Source organism: Podarcis melisellensis (assembly GCF_964234715.1).
Source record: "Podarcis melisellensis genome assembly, chromosome: 4".
Lineage (NCBI taxonomy): Eukaryota > Metazoa > Chordata > Lepidosauria > Squamata > Lacertidae > Podarcis > Podarcis melisellensis.
Window position 1 is genome coordinate 76,784,453 of NC_138531.1, and position 18,984 is coordinate 76,803,436.

The 18,984-nt window shown below is 39.1% G+C and overlaps 1 protein-coding gene across 2 annotated transcripts in view; it reads right to left on the reverse strand.

The window, feature by feature from the left end:
- NBEA (neurobeachin) overlaps positions 1-18,984 on the reverse strand; it is a 341,694-nt gene that overhangs the window by 258,921 nt on the left and 63,789 nt on the right. For both annotated transcript variants that reach the window (XM_081909292.1, XM_081909293.1), the window contains exons 14-24: positions 18,599-18,678; positions 18,412-18,474; positions 18,217-18,314; positions 17,296-17,388; positions 16,368-16,476; positions 16,192-16,273; positions 15,010-15,133; positions 14,476-14,668; positions 12,313-13,329; positions 6,026-6,243; positions 5,054-5,207 (exon numbers count right to left, since the gene is read on the reverse strand). In XM_081909292.1, coding sequence (XP_081765418.1) covers positions 5,054-5,207; positions 6,026-6,243; positions 12,313-13,329; positions 14,476-14,668; positions 15,010-15,133; positions 16,192-16,273; positions 16,368-16,476; positions 17,296-17,388; positions 18,217-18,314; positions 18,412-18,474; positions 18,599-18,678 — 2,231 coding nt within the window. The remainder of the gene's footprint in view (positions 1-5,053; positions 5,208-6,025; positions 6,244-12,312; positions 13,330-14,475; positions 14,669-15,009; positions 15,134-16,191; positions 16,274-16,367; positions 16,477-17,295; positions 17,389-18,216; positions 18,315-18,411; positions 18,475-18,598; positions 18,679-18,984) is intronic.

Sequence of the window (18,984 nt, forward strand, 5' to 3'; positions counted from 1 at the left end):
CCTAAATGCACATCTGGATGCAGATATTGTTCACTTACATTACAAAACTTCCAACAGGATGCACTTTTGTTAGTGCACCAGTGGGGCAACAAAATGTTGTAATGGTGAGCCTGTCCAGATTTGAAGCCACTTCCTCCTGAGATTTCCACTTCTCCGCCCCTATCAATCAGTCAGCATTTAATGTTCACTGGGCATCCTCAGCTCTGAATAGATTGTTTTAGGCTTCCCCCTTCACTTATGGGTTTCTTCTATTTTTTGGTAGTCCTGCAAGGCTTAGGATTTGTGGTATCCTTCTGCACCGCCTGTGAGATGAGACCTCGGGCCACTGCTTTACAGTGGCTCTGATCGCTCTTGGAGGGACAAGTTCAGAAAGTGATGCTGGGTTCAACCCCATAGTCACTGACATGCGGGGTCCCTCAGATCTCCATCTTGTCCCTCATGATATTTAACATATAAACTTGATCCAGGTGCCAGATCAAGCACCCAGCCATAGTTTCTATTCTTCGTCTGCTTGCCCCACAGCCTCCGTTGCTTTTAACAAGCTTATTTTTATAAATATTCGGTTTTTGAACGTAATCCATTCCGGATGATCCTTCAACTTCCGAAATGTTCGAAAACCGAAAATCAAAGGGCTGTCAGCAATTTCAATGGGGGAAAAAGAGAAACGCACATCGAAAGTCGTTTCGAGTTCTGAAAAATATTCGAAAACCAGAACGCTTACTTCTAGGTTTTGGCATTCGAGAGCCGAAATGTTCAGCAATGGAGCCGTTCGAGAACCGAGGTTTGACTGTACTTTGTATTTTATAAAGTTGTTTTAAAATGTTGTAATCCAACAACAAGGGAGATCCAACTTGGGAGAAAGCCGGAATATAAATACCGTAGATTCTGGCGTATTAGGCGACTGGCCATATTAGACGACCCCCCAAGTTGGCAGCTGCAATTTGGGAGTTCGTCTTATAAGCCCAGTCGCCTAATACGCTGGGCAGCTCCATGCCGGGAGAAAGCCGCCCAGCGCAGAGCGGAGCCTGCCACCGGCTGCTGCTGCTTCTGAAGAAGCAGTGGGCAGGTTCCACGCCAGGCAGCTTTCTCCAGGCGCAGAGCCCGCCGCCCATACCCGGTGTATAAGACTACCCCCAACTTTTAAACCTCTTTTCTGGGGTTAAAAAGTCATCTTATACACCGGAATCTACGGTACACTAAACAACCACCACAATACATAAAAATATGGCCTGTGCGAATGAATTCTATTTATTTATATGAGACCAAATTCACAAATAGAGCTGGACTGTGGATACAGAGCTTTGGACTGGCCATGTTTGTGATGATAATATCTTCCTTCTACCCAGCACAAAATTTTGTACCGTCCAAACTCTTTCCTGCAAAAATAGATAATTTGGGGAGGAGATAACACTTTGTCATCCCCTCTTTTAAGGTCTACTCTATGCTAACATTGCCTATTTCATAAAACAATGTAAATACTCAAAACAAATCTTTTACTATGTAAGTGCTAACAATCCAAGCATAAATAACAGTTAAAAAATAACCAATTTGTTTAGGTTTTTCATTGATATTTATCCAATAAAAATTAGGCCTGCAGTAAAAATTATCTTGAATGAGTATTTTCCTGTAACAACAGCATATTTATTACCGGTAAGTCCCTTGATCCACTACACACCCACTAAACACAGATCATGTAGGTGAAAGCACAATAATACAAAGTGGATGGTATGTCCTCCCACATTTTGATGCATCTGAATCAAAGTATTTCATGTGGTGCCCTGTGATATGTTGTGAAGATGGCATTTCCGACTGAAGATCAATATATTTACAGTGTTATGAACAATTTCATAATGCAGATATTATTTACTTCATTCTATCAAAGGCTGGATAACTGAAAAATGCATAAGAAATAAAATAAATTGTAAAAGCTATGAACTGAAACTTGTAGCAGTAATACTAACCTTAGAACCCTTGACATGCAACAGACAAAGCAGACAACAGATCACAACAAAAAGAAAAAGAAATGTTACAGTCAAATTAAAAAATACAATGCAAAATAGAAACTAATACTCTAAAATCATGTATTTTACTTTACAATTTGAATGTTTTAATTTTTAAAAGCAACCTCTTGAAAACAAACTCTGAAGTTCAAACTTAAAATTAGATATCATTTGACTTATGCAGTTCAATATACACAAATAGATGAAAAACAATAAATATACAAAGAATAAATACGTTTTTCTTAGTAAAAGCTAGAAGTCAGAATTACCAAAATTGAGGGGGGGGGGAGCCTGGCTTTCTATTTGTAAACTTTTAATTCTTTAAAGACAGGTAAAGGCGAAGGTAAAGACAAAGACCCCATGACAGTTAAGTCCAGTCAAAGGCAACTACGGGGTTGTGGCATTCATCTTGCTTTCAGGCTGAGGAAGCTGGTGTTTGTCCACAGACAGCCTTCTGGGTCATGTGGCCAGCATGACTAAACCACTTCTGGCACAACAGAACACTGTGACGGAAGCCAAAGCACACAGAAACGCCGTGTACCTTCCCGCCGCACCGGTACCTATTTACCTACTTGTACTGGCGTGCTTTCGAACTGCTAGGTTGGCAGCAGCTGGGACAGAACAATGGGAGCTCACTCCGTTGTGGGGATTCGAACCGCCAATGTTCTGATAAGTAATCCAAAGAGGCTCAGTAGTTTAGACCACAGCACCACCCACTCCCTACCTTCAAAGGCAACCCCTCCATCAAAGTAAAATGAAGCGCTTGGTGCCTCTAAGACATTTTGAAACCCAAAGATTTGCCAGATGCAAGGATCTTGTGATCTGCTGGTATTTTTTATGGTTTTATATTTACATTCACCATTCTCAGCTGCAAAATAGTTCTAAGCAACTGCTGAATGGCTCCATGCCATCAATCATTTTCCAAAGAGTATTCACAGATCAGCTGCAGTACTGTGAAGTGTGCCTTGTCAGTCATTTGGCTGAGAAAGCAACATGGTTATCTAACATGCATTACCAAAATAGCGGCTGTGTACATATTAAAACATTTCTACATTTTAAATTAAATTTCAAGAGCCCCGATCCAAATAGCAGTTTTGTGTGCTAAATGGAGCTCTAGACTTATATTTGGAAAACCACTTTTGAAACTCAGAAAAGTTTTTCAAAAGCAGCTTACAGCTTGGAATAGGTAAAAGACATATGCTGTTCAAACGAAAGTCTCAGATCCCACTGGGGGTGCCCAAAGTAGTACTTTGAATCTAAGTTGCTGTTTCCAAAGAGAAACCTGTTCTATTCTCACATTCCTATCAAAACCTAAAGGCAGTACACTGTATTTGTGCTGTAATTTATGCTGTAAATGTTTCATGTATGACCTCAAACAAACTCCTCCTGTTTGCCAATTTGTACAGTCTATTCATGACTGTTGTGGTCTCATTGTTTTTTAACTAGGAAATCTATCTTACACCAAACTTTGCATTCTTACTGCAAAAAAAAAAAAAGCCAGGGCAGCTTAAAGATCCAGAGGATTTCTCTCTTCTACTGACCAGGAAAGAATCTGCACTTTATTGGAAACACCAGATTCTTTTTATGAAGTGTTCCAAGAACTGAGCGCATCCATAAGTGATACCTGTGCACATGAAATGCCAAGAGGCTAGTAAGACATGTGGAATAGTGGACTACATCACCCCAGGCTGCTAGTGAGGTATCTTTTCTCTCTCTTTTTAATATTCATTCATTTAAGCAATTTCCTGCAGGTTAATTATCATCATCAAATGCATCAAGGTTCTAATCCAGCCTGCTCCTCATTCTCCTGGGAATTTTTCAAGTAGGAGGTTAATACAGAAAATGTGAGCGCCACCTCCCATTCTATAACCCCAGAACTCTACAGTCCCCTTCCCACTTCCCTGTTCTTCAACCTTGGGTGCTCAGATGTTGCTGGACTACAGCACCCATCAAACACGGCCAGCTTAGTCATCTGTCAGGGCTGATGGGAGTTGTAGTCCAACAACATCTAGGGACCCGGTGTTGAACACTGGGCTAAGTGGGAAGTTAGGGGAAGATCAAGAGAAAAAACACCGATCAAAACTTAATTCTGTATCACAATGTGTTGCTTATAGAAGGGTGACCTGTTTTATTTATTCATATTTATATTTAATAATTGTAAACAGCTTAGAGGTTTCATTACAATTCAGTTGTGTGTACATTTTATTAAATAAGTAAGCATTTTATGCATAATATAAGTAAAGCTGTGACTGAGATCCAGAGTTAAGTGCTTGGCTCCATGTGTGCAGTGGGCCTCCTTCAGAAGTCTCTCCTTTGAGTTCTCTTTCCTGCTCTCAAAAGTATCCTTGAAACATGGGGCAGTTTCAGACACTCTTTAAAATATATTGTGATGTTTTGGAGATAAAATGAAGGGAAGACGAGAAGTACCATTGGATGTGTGCAAGCCATTGTACACATCTAATAGGCCTCTTTGGAACTTATCTTTGTAAAACTGATGTAAGATTCCAGCAATAATTCTAAAGAAGGTATTTTACAGTGTTAGTGCCACAAGGAAGAAGTGGTCAAGGAATTTGGACTGTGCTTGTTTGTACTGTCTCCAACAAAAGAATTCCACATATACCACCTGCAACAAAAGGGTGTGCATACTTTGTCTCTCCTAAATGGAATATGCTCCCAAATTAAAGACATATTTCTCTTGAAAATGTTTAGTACCTCCATTGAGATATTTTAGAAAATCATTCTATAAAGATTCTAAATGGGATAAGCTAGGTGAAAAGTAGTTTAGCTATTGGTATAACTTTCTAGCAATTGTGGCTTTTAGTTTTCCCAGAGCATTTGAAAACTGTACTGTTTCAAAAATAAATCATTCCTTTAATACAGCATCACCTATATAAATTGGTTAAGAACATGTTTGATTAGAATTCACTTTCTAAACTTTTTTTTTAATGCACATTTTCTTCTTTTAAGGGAAACTTCCAAAAACAAAGCATCTGACACATTGTTCTTGGCATGCAATTTTCAACATACCCACTAGATGGAAATATTGTACTTACAGTTGGGGATGTTGCTGCAGACAACAATGGTAGAATTCCTCCACAAGCAATGATAATATTGTCTACCATTTGGGAAATGAGGTGGATAGTGTTATGTACAAAAATAATATTCTCATTGCTATTGACAAAATCCATGACAGACTTTGTGGAATGGCTACAAAAAATAATTGAGGAAAAATGTGTTAGATTTCTAATGCAAAGATCAAAACCAACATAACAGCAAGAAATCACAATGAAAGCTATTTTTAAAAGGTAGCTTTGCAAATAAGTTTTGAAATGCTACCATCCAACTTTCTTTTTAATAAGCTGTCTGCCAACACATATGATACATTAATGACACACCTACCAATGGAAACAAAATGAACCAAACTTTCTTCCAGCTTATGGAAGCCCCACAAAGTTCCATGCAGCTTATTCCCTGACCCCGATATAAGAGTGTATGTAGCTTAAATTGGCTATTCTATAAGCTGCTACACAGGACTATTAACAAGAAACCTAATACGCTTCAAGGCCTAAGGGAAAAGAGTATTTCTCTCCTCTGTATCCCAGTTAGTTATTTTCTACATCTTCTTTTCAAGAATGTGGGGTAAGGTGGAAGGATATTAAGTGGATTAAGACCTTGGAGACAATGGCTCAAATCTCCACTTGACCTTACAATGCACTTGGGCTAATCGCTCTCTTTCTCTCAGCCAACCTTCCTCACAGGAGCAGGAGAACCAGGAATGTCACCTTGAGCCCCAACATTCTTGAAGCTATATTACTAACCATGCTGAATGTGTGTTGTAAATGTCAAACAGAAAATTTACTTTATGAAGAGCAGGAAGCATGCTACTCATTCAAGTAGCTAGGTAAAGGAATACATTAACAACTTCCACAGCAGTAAGCTTAACTGCCTAGTGTAATTAACAGGCAACAATAGTTTTATTATTATACTAGTGAAATAATGATACAAAATAATCCGTGGCCCCTTACCTTCTCCAAACATGCACATCAGTTTCTAAAGCAAAAAGCAAATCAGTAAGTAGCCTCTGGTGCATTGGGGACCATTTAAATTCTGGAATACGAAACATTGTTGTTCGTGGACCGGGACTGAATTGTCGCCTCTGTTCTTCTGTCATGGGCATTCCCCGAAATCCCAAATCAACACGCAAGTCTCTATCCTGTTGTGTAATAGATCGACCTTGCACAGCCTAAAGAAGCAGTAAATATATTTAAAATATTCAATGCAAATTCTGGCACTGGTCACACATGGGAACTAAAACACACGTATTTAATGTGATCTTTCTTAATAATTAAATAAAACAATGAAAGCAGTATAAATGAGTCTCTAGCCATCCTTACTTAAACAGTTTTGTCCTGTTTTAATACCGCCTATGAAGCCCTTTGTAGGTAAAAGCATGCATTTTGTCTCTAAGAACTAGAGCCAGTTTGCTTACTCTCTCCTTCCTGCCACATTCTTTGTATTTTGTGAGGCCTGACCTTCTTATCCATGAAATTTCTAAGCTGCTCTAGGAGCCTTTTTTAGTTGAAGAGCAGCATTAAAATGCTTTAAGTAAGTAGGTAAGTAAATATCAGCACTAAGTTTGACTTTATTAAATATTATAATTACATTTTGCAGTAAACAAAACATTAGTTAAGTTTTCTCACTCTTTAAGTGGAAGACCATTATCCTGACAGGAAGTGATACAAAACACACAGGTTGTATCATGTGAGCTTGCTAGAAAGCTATTCAAAAGCTGATTATGTGCCGTTTGGTTGGTTGGTTTAAAAGCAGCCAGGAGGATCCTCTAGTGGTGCTAGAGAAAATGTGTTTGACTCTTCCCTGCTATGATCTTTTTCTTGATCTAAATCCAACCCAGTAGCTATTTTCATCCTGTCTGTGTTAAGAAAATATGTATGTGAATTCCACCCAGCCCCACAGCACTGCTTTGGAATCAAAGAATGCTAGAGTTGGAAGGCATCTAGTCCAAGCCCTGCTCAACGCAGGAATCTTGTAGCTAAAGTGCTCCTAGCAGATGTTTGCACCATCTTCTACATGACAACCCTTCAGCTACTTGAAAACATGTATCATGTGTCCTCTTCATTTACTATTATCCGGACTTAACATCTTTCAACCACTTCTGTGCAACTTGGTTTCCAATGCCCTCATTATCCTGTTGCCCTCTAGTTTGTCGACAGCTTCCTTAAAATGGGACATCCATAACTTGACAAAGTCGTCCAGATATGCACCCATCAGCAATGTTACTTCTAAAGTTATTTGATACTTCTGCAAACTTGGGGGTTTACCCTGAATCTACTGAACCTCCCCTCTTGTGGATGCATGCTGCACTTTTGACTATGTAAACAATGGTACTTACTACTTGAACACCACAAATGTTCAACTGCCTTGTCTACTGTAATGCAAGGTCACCCTTGAGGACGGCCCAGAGGCTGCAGATAGTGCAGAATGTGGCCACTAGGTTGGGAAGTGGGGTAGCCTGATGTGACTATGTGTCACTGCTCCTGAAAGCGCTGCACTGGCTAGGAGCTGATGTGCCCAACTCAAACTGTTAGTAGTAGCATACAAAGTCTTATATGACTTGGGTAGTACTTAAAAAAGCACCTTCCCTAATAACCACCATCTTGGGCCCTACAATCAGCAGGGGAGACCATGCTGGTGGTGCCATTGCTAGGTAGTTTCCAGCTGGTGTTGACTAGTGACAATTTTACACGGTTTTTAGATACTGTAAGTATATTTTTATTTTATTGTCTTACCACTTTGGGGACTGCCATGCTGAGCTTTTTTGGGATGAAGGGTGGGTTGGAAATTTAATAAATAAAATAGAATGGTACACAAAGTATAGCTGCTTGAATGCAGGAAAAGAAAGACATACACCTGACATAAGAGAAAACCAAGCCTATGCCCTACATAGTTTCTTTTCTAATGTAGAATTTTACTTGGGATTACAACATACTGAATTTTATTCTATTCATGAGCAGTCCCAATTGTCTCTAAGTGTGCACTGATGTAGACAAATGTGAACAGGGCAATCACAAATATGTTTTTTTAATAAGAGTGGTTGCAAGTTGTAGCATTGCAAAGAAGGTCAAGACAGCTTGCATGTAAAACAAATCTATTGTGTGATCTAGGGTTGTTTCCAGGTCTCAAGGCAATGGCCCAGGTTTCATTCACTGACAGGGAATCGTGCTGCTGTAGAGATAGATGTCAACATTCTCTTTCTGAAATAACTCCTTGAACTGCAAGCAGATAAACACAGGATTGGCAGAACTCTGTAAAGCTCTGAGTGCCATTTACTATGAGATGACTTCCATTTTTAAAGTCTTTATTTCATAACAAATAATACCCTATTAAAACAATTAAAATGGAACACATGAAGCCGCATACTTTAAATTGTTTTTGATGGATTAGACCTAATTTGGGAGATGGCCAAAAAGCTGCCACAGCATTTTGCTTGATCATTAACAAACAGGAATCACTTTTGTTCCTTGACAAATCAGTGTTTTGTAGTCAATAAGCATAGTTCCAACTATGTGGTTTTGAACCACATTCTGTAGGTATTCAAATAGCTATTTTGTTGATGTTGATTGATTCAATATTGCTAACGTAGATTTCTGGATTATATATCAGCCTTCACTGTATAATGTTTTATTCTCAAGGTCATAGTTCAGTTTGCTTGGTAAAGAAAGGAAGAAAATGAAGTGTCAAGGATAATTACTAGGCAAATATTCAACGGCCAGCAAAAACTAATTAGCAGAATTACTTTCTAGTGCTAGACTACTGAAAACACTTCTGATCACGACCTCCAAAGTGACTGAATAAGATACTGGATCAGCATAAGGATATATGAAGTTTTACATGTATACAGTCTAAATGCAACAAATAAATTAATTAGTTTGCATTTAAGAACATTCAGTTATAATTAACCAAAGTCCAGCTCCTCAGTACTGTTTTAAAATGGGATTAACTTCTCATGAAAAGTATTTGCCTTTGTAATGTAAGGACAGTTGTTTCTTCTACAAGAAGAAATGATTTTGATGTGCAAAATAAATGGAAACCATTGCTCACAATATTACTCCTAGTATAACTCCTTTAACTTCTCATAAGAATATAAGAGCCTGCCATGATCGAACCAAATGCCTCTCTAGTCCAGCATCCTATGACCAAACAGATGCCAATGGGAAGCCTGTACGCAGAACCTGAGTGCAAGAGAATTCTCCTCAAATTGCAGCTGCCAGCAACTGATATACAGAGGAATGCTCTCTCGGGCAGTGGAGATAGAATACAGCCATTGTGGCTGGTAGTAGTATCCTCCATGAATTTGTTTACTCCCCTTTTAAAGTCATCTAAGTTGGCAGGCATCACTACATCCAGTCGGAGTGAACTCCGTAGCTTAACAATGTGCTGCGTGAAGAAGCAATTTCATTTGACTGCCCTGAATCTTCCAACTTTGAGCTTCACTGGATGGCCCCAAGTTCTCTTATTATGAGAAACGGGGGGGGGGGGGATCCTTATTCACTTTCTCCACGCCATGCAAATATCCATACAAATCTCTCTAAGCCATACACACCTCTGTAATAAAACTGTAATAAGATCTACTGACTATTCCTTGCAATATACATGTAATTCAGGCGTAGAGAATCTGTGGCCCGACTGATGTGGCTAGCCTACAATTCCCACCATCTCTGAACATTAGCCATGTTGGAGATGCTGGGAGTTGAAGTCCAAAAATGTCTGGAGGGCTAAAATCTCCCCACATTTGCTGGAAGAAAGACTATCAAGGAAAAATGAAAGAGGGCAATTACAAAAGAGCAGCCTTTTATCCTCTATAACACAGCTGGCAGGGTCAAGGTTTCTACATACCTTTGCACTGAAAAGAAACACAGGCTTAATCTGTGAAAGATATTTTTCTTTGAATGAAAATCTGCTCTGTCCGATTTGAACAAAACTTTACATGATGGACACATACGCCTTTGCTGAGGTGGCCTTGAGGAGGCATGTGCTCCAGAATGTGTTTAGAACATTTTATTCCCAACCAGCACAACTGTCTAAGCTGCAAACACTCACACTCAACACAAGCACGATAAAAAACACACACCAGCAACAGATAGCACCAACAGGACTTCTTTGGATGCTGAAGGCAACTTGGAAACAGAGCCACTTAGACTAGGCATTCAAAGAGAGAAGTGAGGCCCGAGACCACCTTTCTACTCAAAGAAATATACTTTTTACAGGTAAGCCCAAGGGCTGTGAATAAGCTCTCAGGTGGGACATGCAAATGCTGGGCCCAGAAAGGGTATATCATGGCTATCTGCAACCCTGAAAGCACATTCTGGAGCACCTGCCTCCAAAAGGCTGCCTTAGCAGAGGCGTATGCATCCATTCTGTAAAGTTTTATTCAAGTCCATCTCAAAGCATCTCGAATCTCAAATAGGAGAAAGAATTGTAATGAAGAGACTCTTATTTATTCTCCATGTGTGAGGTTCTCACTTGTCAGACAGAAGGGAAAAAATCCTGGGAGTCATGGGTAAAAGCACTGCATGTGGAGAGTGCACTTGAACTATTTTCAGTTGGAAAGGAGTGGTGTTGCTCTTCCTAACAGCATCCCATTGCAAGCGATGGTGCAATGTATTTGTGCCCAGGTGGCATATCTTGAATTTCGGACTGGCTATCATCAAAATTGGTGTCATTTAGAGAATCATTAGGCAGGGTGAGAAGAATCAGCATACCATTCTCTAGTCTGCAAAAAGGCATTGTAGTGCCTAAGAGACCCAGCTACTACAATGTTTTGTTTTTAATAGGTGGACCCAATGTGACTTTCTATCATGAAATCACCAAGAGGTCTGCAGCAAACTACTTTCCCTCAGCCCCACATCTGCAGTACATTGATCATTATACTGACCTAGCCAGAACATCTTCTGGAATTGTGCATAGTGTCTTTTTTTATGACTGGGTAACTATCCTAAAGGACGCGGGTGGCGCTGTGAGTAAAACCTCAGTGCCTAGGACTTGCCGATCGCATGGTCGGCGGTTCAAATCCCCGCGGTGGGGTGAGCTCCCGTCTTTCGGTCCCAGCTCCTGCCCACCTAGCAGTTCGAAAGCACCCCTATGTGCAAGTAGATAAATAGGTACCACTTTATAGCGGGAAGGTAAACGGTGTTTCCGTGTGCTGTGCTGGTGCTGGCTCGCCAGAGCAGCTTCATCACGCTGGCCACGTGACCTGGAAGTGTCTCCGGACAGCGCTGGCCCCCGGCCTCTTAAGTGAGATGGGCACACAACCCTAGAGTCGGACACGACTGGCCCGTACGGGCAGGGGTACCTTTACCTTTACCTTTAACTATCTTAAACCCCCATGTTCCTCCTTCCTTTCAGTCTAATTCCCAAAGGGATTCAGAATGAATTTCTGTGATTATCTGCACAGTGCTCACTTAGAATCATAGAGTTGGAAGAGACCACAAGGGTCATCGAGTCCAACCCCCTGCCAAGCAGGAAACACCATCAGAGCACTCCTGACATATGGTTGTCAAGCCTCTGCTTAAAGAATAAACTTTATGGTTTATTCCTGGGTACTGTTTACTGTTATTCTGATCTAGACTTAGATCCTTCACAGTTAGAAAATTTGCTATTCTCTGTGGAAGCATGCTTGGTATATTTCTTACTGAAACAGTACTGAGTAATGTCTAGATAAAAATGTTTCTCGAATGCTACATGGCGACAGCTTTATTTATTATTTTAAATAAATGCCAAAGAGTGAGAGTGAAACAAAGTCAATAAAGTCTTCTTCAGTTGTAAAATTCTGGGAATATAACGTTTAAGAGAAAGCACACTCTAGTTGATTGCTTGGGAGTCATGGCAGAGTGTTACAGTAGTTTCACTGCTATTTGCAATGCCAGTTCCAGAAGGTTTGCTCCTCTCCATGGCATTTGCACTATGGAGGTCTGCATGTTTCCATCTCATTTCATTCTAGTATCCTCTGTCCTTGACTCGTTTATTTCCTAGAATTGTAGTTAGAAAGAACCATGAAGGTCATTTAGTCCAACCCCCTGCAAGGCAGGAAACTTTCGCCCAATATAGGACTCAAACCCAAGACTCGGAGATGAACAGTCATGCTCTACACCAATTCGTATCTACATGAAACTGCTGAGTGAGGTTATCTAGGCATTTACTTCTCTTTTATAATTGATATACCTAAAATATAGAGACACACTTGATTAATAAATTTAATAATATAGTAACATTGTCATTGTACCAAAAAACTTACTTGGGTTGTAGTGGTGGTTTGGATTTTTCTTATTTCCTTCCCCACTTCTTTCCCATCATCAGATCTTTCCGTATCTGATATAATACTCCCTGCATCTACATTTGGTACAGTTTTACCACTAGAAGACTCAGTCTCAAGAGTTGTAGCAACCATTTCTGCATATTCTAATCCTTTGGATGATGAAGCCAGGTCTCTCTCAGAAATTGTGCCCATTGCATCCACAGAGGTATGAATCTTGAATTCTTTATCTTCTATTATGCTCGAGCTACATGCTATGTCAGCACTACCAGTCATGTGAGCGAGGAGTCCAAGGTCATCATTCACACCAAGGTGCATCTGAGTCTCTTGCATATTTGCAATAGTAATGTGATTGCTGGACAGTTCAGGGAGCAATTTCTCCTCTTGGCTGGGTATTTTATCAAAAAGAAATGAGGTATTGTTAGAAGGTTCATCTTTCTCATCAGCGAGTGTTATCAAGGGACCATTGTCCTTCTCTTCACTTTTCTTAATTATGCCTACACTTCCGTGAACATTGTTCTGAAGTTTTTCAACTGCAGCACTATATACATTGTCCAATAAGGATTCTACTTCCACAAGGGCACCATTCTCTCTGGTTACCAAAGTCTCTGGTGATAAATCCATATCGTCCAGCTTTACTTCTGTGGCTTCTACCTTTTCTGCTTTTATATCAACTAATAGATCGTGAACCTCTACATGCACACCACCCCCTGGTCTATCTGCGCTTCCAAGCACATCATCAGATACTTTTGTTGCAATAAGTAAATCCCTAGTATCTGTACCAACAGGGTAGTCCGTTTCACTTTCTGGGCTTTGGCTTTGTGAAAGATCTTCAATTTCACGAATTTCTATTCCACCTTTTGCTCCTGTTGTCTGAGCTGAAAGGCCTGAGATAGTGCTAACATTCCCCTTTTTCCCCTTCTTTATATTCTCCTCTTCTTGTCTTTGATATTCCTCGTACATTTTTGCTAGGTACTCTTTGTGAGCTTCATAGGTGACCTTAATACAAACAAATTACAATTTTAGGAGAAAAGTCAATACTTATACGTTTAACTAACATTAAAACTGTTGGAACACTATCAAGCCACTGTGTTCCTTGAGTGAAACAGAACAGAGTATGGGCCCTTAGCAGGTTATTAACAAAGGGGGGAAATGGAACTATTAGGGGCAAATGTCACCAAGAACTCAGAAAAACAGATAAAGTAAAAATTTAAATGTAAGTGGAGGAAAAAAGTGATAAGATACTTAGCATTTAAATAAAATTGACATATAATATGAATAATCTTTATGAAAACAATTATAAGTAGACTACATTACTTACATAAGTTTTATATCTCAGTGGGAAAAACTTTTCCTATCTGTAAAAGTAATGGCCTGTATCCAACATTATGCTCTGAGCTCTACTTGCACAATGGGACTTCCCCTTCCTATCACCTTCCCCTGAACTCCCCAAATCTCCTCCTAGGGGTCCCTCAACCATCTGGACAGATTTTGAGGGTCCATGGGGAGCTACAGGGGAAGAAAGAGGAAGGGGGAGTTATACTGAACAACTGATCCACAAGCCTGATCCACGAGTGGAATGACAGCATTGGATGCAGCCATGATGCACTGATTATACCAACTATCAATGAAAAGATTGATAAAATCTAGGAATCTACATTACTTGCAAAATTGGTTCACTGCATAAGAACTAAGGAAGGGAAACAACAGCAAGGTATCTTAAACATATATTTTTATTCAATATTTTATTGAATAACGCAAAGAAAATTTCAAATTTCCACAATTTAGAGGATTTTTGTATTATACTCAATTATCATTATTTCTCCTTTATTTAGCTAGTAATATAATAATATTATTTACCAACATTTCTGTGAGTGTTCATATACACTGTGTTAAGATATTGAATTTTGAGTTAAGGTACCAAATTATAGCAAGCAGATCTATGTGATATGTTAAAGTCTATAATTGTATATTGCTATTTTTAATTGCACAGATGCAGCTGATGGAAGAGCTATAGTGAAAATAATCTAAGGCAGTGGTAACTGGTCATATTTCATACTATCCACAAGATGGCACTAAATTCTATCTATGGCATGTTGGCTACTATGAAAGCAGCTAAACTGAACTTCCGAAACTGACTCTTACCTTGGAATGGGCTATGGAAAGAGTATCAACCCAGACCCTCCATCCTCCCCACTCATACTTTATTGCATGGTACAAAAGAATGCGGAAGATGTTGTACACCATTTCAGTAATTTTCTGTTCTTCAGAGTTCTTTGGGTTGATATATCCCAGAGAGAACATCCAGTCCTGCCACACCGAACACTGAAGTAAACATCTAAAATAAAATAGTTACAATATGATCACATGGCATTTGAACTTTTCCATTTGTTACAGATGAAAGGAAAGCCTGAATATTTCATTTGAAATAGTCATTCAAAGCATTCCATTCTAAAATATTACAACTTGTATTTCTTTTAATTAAGTTTTGTTTGCCTCTCAGCATCACATTACACATCCATGGAAAATATGCTGAGATTTGTAATTATTCTTTCTGGATTTTTTTAAGAGGTTACATAAAGCTGAATTTACACAACTATAGCTGAACACCCCTCCACCCAGATGAAAATAACCTTGATGAGCTTCACAAACAAAAGAGAATAAATATTACTGGCATACCTCCTATTTTCACGGCTGTTACTGAAAAGTTTTATCATATCTGATAAAAACAAACGACGAACTTCCATTAGTTCTGCACTTGGAGTTGAATTCTTTAATAAAGTTGCCACAACCTTGAGAATCACTTTAAAAGAGAAAATGCATGAATTATATTTTTGAATAATTAAGAAACAAAGTCAATGAATGAGACTAAATTGTTTTAGCTTCTATAAAACTGTGCAAATGTGGTTGTTTCCTAAAATATAAAGGTAAATGGACCCCCGACTGTTAGGTCCAGTCGCGGACAACTCTGGGGTTGCAGCACTCATCTCGCTTTATTGGCCGAGGGAGCCGGCGTACAGCTTCCGGGTCATGTGGCCAGCATGACTAAGCACCTTCTGGTGAACCAGAGCAGCGCACAGAAACACTGTTTACCCTTCCGCCAGAGTGGTACCTATTTATCTACTTGCACTTTGATGAGCTTTCAAACTGCTAGGTTGGCAGGAGCAGGGACCGAGCAACGGGAGCTCGCCCCGTCGTGGGGATTCTAACCGCCGACCTTCTGATCGGCAAACCCTAGGCTCTGTGGTTTAGACCACAGCGCCACCCGCATCCTAAAATATATAACCTTATAGACTGATATATTGAAATAGACAGAAAGGGAGCATTTACCATTTTAGCTACCTCTTCCAAAATAAATTCTAACTAGCATACTATACTTAATTCAAAAATACTAAAAACCTGAGCTTCTTTAAAGTCATAACCAGCAGTTGCTTCTGCCAAGAGCCCAATATATTATGAACACCATCCCCTTTTCAAAAGGAGGGGATGGAAAGGATGGATCACATCAGGAAACTTCTTTCCCCAAGCTTATCACAGTTTTCTTTCCTATCAATGTTCGGCTTGTGATTGTGGAGGACAAAAAATTGGAAGGCAGGGGGAGTTCAAAAAATAGTAACATGAGAATTAAAGGAGTAAAGAAAGAGTAGAACACAACAGAGGAGTAATCCTTACATTATTCATACACTCTGGACAGAGGAAACTCTGAAACAGCATTCCTCAAGTAGTTTGATAACAACCTGTAGGCTGTCAATTGCCTATAATCAAGCATTCATCCAAAGGACTTAATGAAAATGTTCCTATGTTAAGATATGATTGACTTAAAAAAAATACAACAATGTCTCAATATCAAAATATTCTTACTTGGATTCTGAATTTTCACTGTAGAATCAGGCTCCGGGTGTGGTTTATGAACGACTTGTGTACACACTTGTTCTGTCAAAATCTACAATACAAGATTGTTACATTTCCTTCTCTGACCAGCAGTTTTACACCAAATCATTTACAAATGAATTTGATAGCACTAGAGTAATGTGTACCTCATAAAGGGTGTTGTAAGTTGTAATGGTCACAGTATTCGTATGCAACATCAATCTCTCTCCAAGAAGTGTGAACAGACTGTGAGTATGCATGATTTCAACTTTTCGCCTAGAGAAAGACATAAATATGGAATTTACCAAGAGAAAAATTGGTTGTTGATCTGTTTAATAGAGATAACAAATTATTGTATTTAAATTTTAAAAATTTGTTGAAAGAAAGATTTGTGCCCATCAAAATTTGTTCAAAAACGAACAAGAGGTTTTCATTTGAGATTGGTTTAAAGAAATTTCCATTGCATCTATTGTAATATAAAATATACTTTTGTTCCAAAACAAAAATGAATTCAGCAAGTCTCAGTTTGACAAACTAGTTGCGCACTGTGTAGGTTCTCTGGATTTGAAATTCTCACATTTTACTACCTCACATGGCTTTTGACAGGATAAAATAGATTGCTATCAAAGTATGCCACAACTTCTACACTCTGGAAGAGTGAGGAAGATGAATAAAATACATAAATTAAATAAAAAGAGCTAAAGAAAAAATAAATGACAAAACTTTTTAATACAATACTTTTTAAGGGTAAAAAAATGTCAGTTTTGAATGGAAAATTTTGTATCTCAGACTCTTTTGTTTAGTTGTCTGAAGAACATATTTGTGCTTGTTTGGAGGTTCTAGCAGGGGAGCGCAGCTATCGTATACCCTTGACCGAAGAACGGTACACTCCTTCTATCTGGGATGGTCGTCCTCTTCCACCGAGCGCTCAGCTTCGGGAGGGACGCACATGGAGCGGTGAGGGAGGAAGGGGACACCCGCCTAGCCAGCCAGATCAGCCGAATCAACCCTGGCGATCAATGGGGTGACAGATGTCGCAGCCAGATCGCCCTCACATCCTGAAGAACATATTTGTAATTGAATCAGTGCACTTACTTATGACCCAGGTGTTTGAGAAAATATCCTAGCACCTTCAGTGCCTGCACCCAGATGCTCTCGCTTTTTGAGGCCAATAATTTATAAATCACTCTGCAAGATAAAATCAGACAAAAGCAGTCACTCAGAAAAACAATTCCTTTTTGGGGGAGGTACAAGTAAATCAAGACTACGAAGGCAATCTAAGCCCCTGGCCAGCACTGGTAGAGCTTAACGGATCAGAGTGAAGTCACCAAACCCTGCTGCTTGTGTTGAAATGGGTGGCTAGAGCAAAAAGAAAATATTTATTTGCCATCCAAGATCCCAAGCTGGTACAGCAAAGAGGTATGAACCAGACTCATTGCTTGCACAGCCCTACCTTACCCCCTTGATAGCCCAACTGACAAATTTTCTACTGGCTATTGCCAACAGGGGTACTGTAGGCAGCAGCTTTCATCCAGCTGCATGTGGGCATTCCTCAATTATGGGGTACTGGTACTGGGTCAGCACTGGCAAGCAGGACACCTTAACCTCATGCAAATCAATCACAGTGGTTCAGTTTACTATGAAAACCTTTGGCATGCCATACATTTTTACATAAGCATCTTTTATTTGCACACGTTTCTACAATAAAGTATGCCATGCACACTTCTTTCACTTGGTGTTTGTTATATATTTTTTACTGCAGGGATATCACTGACTACTGTAATTTCTACCTGTAAAAACTGAATGAACCACCTGTACAGCATATCAGACATAAACTTTTAAATAGAAAATATATTATATTGTTTCATTTTGAACTATTATACATTGGTAAATTCTGAATTATATGTCATGCATACTAATCAATTGCTATGATGCATTAAATCTATTTGAAGACATAGAATATTACAAATTTCATTTCTAAGGAAAATGAGAGAATATTATTGTTTTTAATTTTACCGTATCCCATTTCGTTGATCAAAGGCAGGTATCATAGATGCCGGATGTTCCGACATTAATGCCACTAGCAGCTGAAGTACATCATGTATGTTTTCATCCTAAATAACACATAAGTTATTAGAGAAATACTATTTCTGTGAAGTTAACACAAAACACAAGTTAAGAGATCTGTATTTTTAACTATTACAAGCTTACCTCATGCATTGTTAGCAAATAATTTAATATACTTTGTAGTTCATCTTCTTTGACACCTCGATCCTACAGAAATGATTTAATTGATCTTTGTTACAATTTGACCAATTTAAGATTTCAGCATCAATGAAGTTTTAACACCAGATGTTTATTGTCATTTGCTATGCCCAATAATACTTTAAAATGTTACCTTCAAAATCAGCTGTTTCAAAAATAAAAGCATGAATGCACGCAGTGATATGATTTCCTTCTGTGATGGCCGAGGACCTTCTGAAAAACATGAAAGAGCAGCTCAAATGCAACATACACAACAATTTTAAGTGACCTCAGCATTTTTTATGTACTGCCATTGATTTGCACTTTTTAAAACTTCATGCATTAGGACACATTGCAGCCCTAAAGGGATTACAATCTACAATTTGACCTAAAGGAGACAACAGAGAGAGGAGAGTGATGTGAGCGTGGGTTACCTGGAAAATCCACTTCAGAAATGCATACACTTAGTTTCTCTCTCTTAGTTTCTCTCTGTTGCTCTAAATGGCAGGATTGAAACCAATGGCTTTAAATTGTAGGACA